Raw genomic sequence first — 6,000 nt, 5'->3', positions numbered from 1 at the left:
GAGGTTAAACAAACATAGGGTTATTTTAATGGTTAAATTACATACTGGTGATAGGGCAGCTTGGGAGGAAAGTGGGTGAGTTTTAGGTGAATGTGAATGTGTTATCTTCTAAGCCTTGCCACAGTTGCAAAGATTGCAGCAGTAATAAATTGTGATGTTGGAAAGAACTATGCTTTAATGATGCACTATAGTGCAGATTCAGTTGGCATTCCCTTTTCTAGAAATACTCGTCCCTCATAATAGAATTATTTCCAGTACCATTTTCCACTGCCTTACTCACTTATTCACTGCTGTATTCCTAGCACCTAGTTTAGAGCCTAGCACTAGTGGGTAATAAATACAATTTTTTTTAATGAATGAACAAAGGTGTGCTATACTAATATTTACTGGAAGCCAAGTCTTCTTAGGTGGTATTGAGAATTCCAAACATTTCAACAAAAATTTCCTTAAAATTCCAGATATTTGGGGCAGTTGGGTATCTCAGTCGGTTAAGTATCTGCCTTAGGCTCAGATCGTGATCCCAGCGTTCTGGGATCGGGTCGTATGTCAGGTTCCCTGCTTAGCAGGGAGTCGGCTTCTCCCCCACTCCCCCCACTCATGTTCTCTCTGTCTGTCTGTCTGTCTGTCTCTTTCTTTCTTTCTTTCTTTCTTTTTTTGGTCTGTCTCTTTCAAATAAATAAAATAAATCTTTTTTTTTTTTTTTTTTTTTTTTTTTTAAGATTTTATTTATTAATTTGACAGAGAGAAATCACAAGTAGACAGAGAGGCAGCCAGAGAGAGAGAGAGGGAAGCAGGCTCTCTGCCGAGCAGAGAGCCCGATGCGGGACTCGATCCCAGGACTCTGAGATCATGACCTGAGCCGAAGGCAGCGGCTTAACCCACTGAGCCACCCAGGCGCCCCTAAAATAAATCTTTTAAAAAATAAATAAAATTCTAGATATTTTCAGAGGTATCATTTCTCTGACTTCAGGGATAATGTTTCCTTTACCTTGTGGGTGGCATTTTTTCATAGTTCCTACATCATGCTGCCCCCGCCCCACCCCCCGACAGATTGCTCTTCCTTTTACGAAGTAGGATCTCTGTAGACTCAATGTCAGCAATAGTTGTTCCTAATGGTACTAAGCTCTCTACTTGTGTAAAGGATGTATTTTTTCCCTCAGATCTACAGCTAAATGGCAAATTAACTTGCACACCTTTTTCTCTTAAATCCCAGTTACTAGCAAGCATTCACTTGGGGCAGCTCTGCTGTCTTGGAGAATATCTTCTTTTGTTTTTGTTTGTTTGTTTTGTTTTGTTAATATTTATTTATTTGACAGCTAGAGAGCACAAGTAGGCAGAGCATTAGAGTGAGAGGGAGAAGCAAGTTCCCCACTGAGTGGGGAGCCCGGTGCAGGACTTGATCCAGGACTCTGGGATCATGACCTGAGCCAAAGGCAGTCGCTTAACCAACTGAGCCACCCAGGAGCTCTGATATCTTCTCTTGTAACTGCACCCTGGTTCTTTGATGTTGTCTCAAGAGAGTAGGTGAAAAATTAAAATTTGTCGTGTCTCTGTCCTATCCGTAGCATTTACTGTTGGAAATCCACTTTATAGGATTCATTGTGCCATACTGGTTTGCTCTTTGCTCTCTTATCTTATGAGCATTCTTTTCTAAATAGATATAGAAAGATGGTGGACAGGGGAGTGAGCAAGAACAGAACTCTTTCACTTTGTCATAAAGTAATATCTGGGTGGTGTTTCTTGACTGCCAGGTTTTCTAGATGGTACACTCTCAAAGTCTCATGAGCTGGGAGACTGGAGTGTTACAAATTGTTCTGTCCCTGCTCTTTTTTAGCCAATCTCTGTTTCATGTGGTGAGACCTTGGTATTTATCAATACCATGCCCACAATCTTTTTTTTTTTTTTTTTAAAGATTTTATTTATTTATTTGACAGAGAGAGAGAGAGCAAAAGAGGGAACACAAGCAGGGGGAGTGGGAGAGGGAGAAGCAGGCTTCCCGCCAAGCAGGGAGCCTGATGCGGGGCTCCATCCCAGGACCCTGGATCATGACCTGAGCCAAAGTCACTTAATGGCTGAACCATCCAGGTGCCCCACCATGCCAACAATCTTATATAAAATTGTGAAGAGTTATTTCATACTCCGGTGTTAGGGGTTTTAGAAGTGTTTAGTCAGGGTACAATTTTTGTGTGTGTATTTATGTGTGTGTTTGTCTTCGTAGATATTTTAGGGGGACGTGGGAAAGGTTACAGTGCATTATGCTATTTGGACATAATTTGAAACCTTGAGTTGAATAAGGCTTATTTAACTGAAATTAAGCTGAGTAGTTGAGTTCTCTCTGATGATTGCCTCCTTTAGTTGCAATATTTGGCCTCTATCCTAATGTTATATTTTTTCTTGTTCTGCTTGCTTTTTCTCTTTCGCTCTTATCCATAATAAGATTTTTCCCCCCAAAACAGTAGAATGACAAGGAATCCTTTTTATTTTTAGTAGGGACAGACTCTGTTAATAGAGGGCTTTTACAGCCTTTGCAAGTCCATGTTCTGAGTCTCTGATAATTCAAGAAGAAGCAAGGAGAAAGGGGATATGAGTACAGTTGTGCTAGAGCTTGAATCTGTTATGTGCCAGGGCCTGTATTGATTGAGGGAGGATTGCCAGCTGGCGGTGGTAGTAGAATTAGTCTCTGGGGAATGGGAAACTAACTCTAAAGGACCCGTAGTTAAGACTTATACAGACTCTCCGGGCAATTGGAAATACTGTACTCTCCCCTGGGGAGATGGAGCGGGAATTAACTTTTCCCTGGTCCAATGTGACTTGGTTAGAAATACAATTGAACCTGTTTGTCTTGTCCATTGTGATGTGATAGCCCCCTAGGAATAGTCTGTTTTGTGTGGGAGTTTATTTCAGGCTGTCTCCTTGCCTGTATTGTTTCCTTTAACAGCTCTTTAAATTTTCTTTTTCCAGCAATGATGTTGTCCACTGGGCATGTACTGACCAATGTGACAGGTCTGAGAACATAGCTGAAGCTGAAAATAGGAAAGCTGGGGGCAAGGAAGAGCCTTGAATCTTGAGGTGGGACGTTGACTCTAAGATGTCCTTGAGCAGTGGAGCCTCCGGAGGGAAAGGAGTGGATGCAAACCCGGTTGAGACATACGACAGTGGGGATGAATGGGACATTGGAGTAGGGAATCTCATCATTGACCTGGACGCCGATCTGGAAAAGGACCAGCAGAAACTGGAAATGTCAGGCTCAAAGGAGGTGGGGATACCGGCTCCCAATGCTGTGGCCACACTACCAGACAACATCAAGTTTGTGACCCCAGTGCCAGGTCCTCAAGGGAAGGAAGGCAAATCAAAATCCAAAAGGAATAAGAGTGGCAAAGACACTAGCAAACCCACTCCAGGGACTTCCCTGTTCACTCCAAGTGAGGGGGCAGCTAGCAAGAAAGAGGTGCAGGGACGCTCAGGAGATGGTGCCAATGCAGGAAGCCTGGTTGCTGCTATTGCTCCCAAGGGCTCAGAGAAGGCGGCTAAGGCATCCCGCAGTGTAGCCGGCTCCAAAAAGGAGAAAGAGAACAGCTCATCTAAGAGCAAGAAGGAGAGAAGCGAAGGAGTGGGGACTTGTTCAGAAAAGGATCCTGGGGTCCTCCAGCCAGTTCCCTTGGGAGGACGGGTTGGTCAGTATGATGGAAGTGCAGGGGTGGATACAGGAGCTGTGGAGCCACTTGGGAGTATAGCTATTGAGCCTGGGGCAGCGCTCAATCCTTTGGGAGCTAAACCGGAGCCAGAGGAAGGGGAGAATGAGTGTCGCCCGCTAAAGAAAGTCAAGTCTGAAAAGGTAAGAGGTGGCCAGATCTGGCTGCCTACTGCCAGTCAGAACTGCCCTGGACTAACCACCAAATGCTTTGTGCACTCTGTGGGAGGCTCATTAGTTTGTGGGTAATGACCAATTACAAGGTCAGAGCAGCTGGTAATGATAATGTGGTTTTGTTCATAATTAGGGGATTCTCTACAGATTCATTAACAGCAGGCCTGGACATTTTGGAGAATATCTATTGTTGGGGGCAGCTACTTGGTAGAATGAATTTACTCTTTAAGTTGGAGAACCTGCCACCTTGTCCTTGTCCCACCCTCAGACACTTGTTGCTGGACATGGGCATCAACCTTTATGTGGCTGCCAGCTTGCTTGTATTTTATCCTCAGAGTCATTGATAAACTTTGTAAGTTGATGATAGGGTTTCAGTTGAGTGCTCGTCTTAATGGAATAAATGGTGCTGCTGGGTTTCTGGAAGAGAAATGGTTAAATAAGTCTCATGGAATGATATCTGCCAAGTGTTCTTTTGGTACCTACCAAAGAGTGAAGGGGCAGGTAAAGAAGTGAGCAAGAGGTACTGACTGTACTAAGAGGTATTTAATCAGGTCTTACGAGTTAGCGTTGTGGCTATGCATGTTTGGCCTTGAAAGAGATTGTTTGGCCACTAAAGGTACAGTTTTTGGCCAAGTATCTCCCTCAGCTATTGGTAATCAAAGTGTCCTGGTGGTTTAATAGCTGCCAAACAGTGTAATGATACCTTACCTTCTGCTTGAGTTGGAAGGACAGGTGCTAGCAGCCCCAGGAGGGGCTCTCCTCCTCTGGGAAGATGATCTTAGTTCATGTCTTAGGAAATAGAGCTTGCAGAGCTGGAGCAGAGTAGGTGTCAGTCTAGGGTCAGCTCAGGCTGCCTTAAACTTCAGCAGCTTACAATTTCCTGCAAAGCGGCTGGCCTGGTGATGAGCTCTTCATTGTCTCTTGATTTTTCCGCTCTGTGTTTGCTCACCCTTTGCTTTCAGCTGATCCCAGCAGATGCAGTATAAATTGGTTTCTCTGTAATTACATCAGCTGCAACAGGGAATACCTATTTCCATATGTAAGTGTTAATAAATAGAGGCTGCGTGTGTATGTTTGTGTGGTGGTGCCCTCTCCATGCCTGGATTCCAGTGGTAGCTTGTGCTTTCTTTGCTGTAGGTATTTTGGTCTTTGCCTCTGGCACATCTGTAGCTCTTAGCAACATCTGGGCTTCCCTGGTAACAGGGCTGTGAATTTTCTTCCACTAATAACACAATGGTTCATTCCCTTTCACCGGAGGCAGCTGCCAAAGAAAAGCTGCCTGTGTTTAGGTGACAGATGCTATAGTCCACCTCAGCAGCATCAAGTTCCAGCTGGCTACTGGCATGGCTTGTCCTGTGCTGGCTGTGATTTACCATTTTCTCTGGGGTACAGATGGATAATACTGTTTTAAAGAGGCCTAGGAGTACCAGTTCTTGCTTCTGTTCCAGGCCCATTAGACTGTTCCCTACATCTGGCTGCAATAAACTCTTGCCATATATCCATGTCCATAATCACTGTTATTCCTGTGCTGAAAAGTGGCCACTTTTTTTTTAGGGTTAGTTTGTTTGTTTGTTTATTTGACAGAGAGAGTATGCACGCATGCATGCACAGGCAGGGGGAGGGGCAGGCAGAGGGAGAAGCCCGCTTACTGCCTAGCAGGGATCCCGATGTGGGTCTCTATTTCAGGACACTGGGATAGTGACCTGAGCCGAAGGCGGTTGCCCAATCCATGGAGTCACCCAGGAACCCTGAAAAGTGGCCACTTTGGAGAGTGAAAGGAACATGAAATCTTTCCTTTCTGTTTAGAACTATTAATTTCATGTCCCAGTCTTGTAGGCCCAAAAGTCATCTGCAGGTGAAAGGATTAACGATGCTGAGCTTCATGTTGGATTTAAGTCTAAATGTCTATGATAGTCTCCAATAGAGTAGCAAATGGAACTTGTTTTCTCTTGGAGGTCCAGTGACCAGTTGGGTGGCTGCCCTTCAGATTATAATTGGGCTGAAAGATGCAGTATATTCAGCTGGGAAAGCACCTTGGTGTCAGGGAGGTTTGCCCCTTTATAATGGAGCTGTGATATATAAGCCTTGTCTCCCAAGGAGACTGACAGTAGGGCAATGGAATGAGAGAGAAAGGG

At 44.5% G+C, this 6,000-nt stretch overlaps 2 protein-coding genes across 4 annotated transcripts in view; both read left to right on the top strand.

Moving 5' to 3' along the window:
• Window positions 1-3,061, top strand: part of TRIP4 (thyroid hormone receptor interactor 4) — a gene marked incomplete at its 3' end in the record, with an annotated part of 29,282 nt that extends 26,221 nt beyond the window's left edge. Inside the window, exon 7 of the mRNA XM_082734443.1 lies at window positions 2,962-3,061. Within this exon, the coding sequence (XP_082590569.1) occupies window positions 2,962-3,061 (100 nt within the window). The remainder of the gene's footprint in view (window positions 1-2,961) is intronic.
• ZNF609 (zinc finger protein 609) overlaps window positions 2,924-6,000 on the top strand; it is a 200,852-nt gene continuing 197,775 nt past the window's right edge. For 2 of the 3 annotated variants that reach the window (XM_082737170.1, XM_082737169.1), the window contains exon 1: window positions 2,924-3,835. In XM_082737170.1, coding sequence (XP_082593296.1) covers window positions 3,089-3,835 — 747 coding nt within the window. In that variant the 5' untranslated portion in view covers window positions 2,924-3,088. The remainder of the gene's footprint in view (window positions 3,836-6,000) is intronic. The other variant, XM_082737171.1, reaches the window with a different exon arrangement.

Source organism: Mustela nivalis, assembly GCF_964662115.1.
Source record: "Mustela nivalis genome assembly, chromosome: 6".
Taxonomy (NCBI): domain Eukaryota; kingdom Metazoa; phylum Chordata; class Mammalia; order Carnivora; family Mustelidae; genus Mustela; species Mustela nivalis.
The sequence above is the reverse complement of the archived record's forward strand: the minus strand, read 5'-3'. Positions and strand labels throughout refer to the sequence as shown.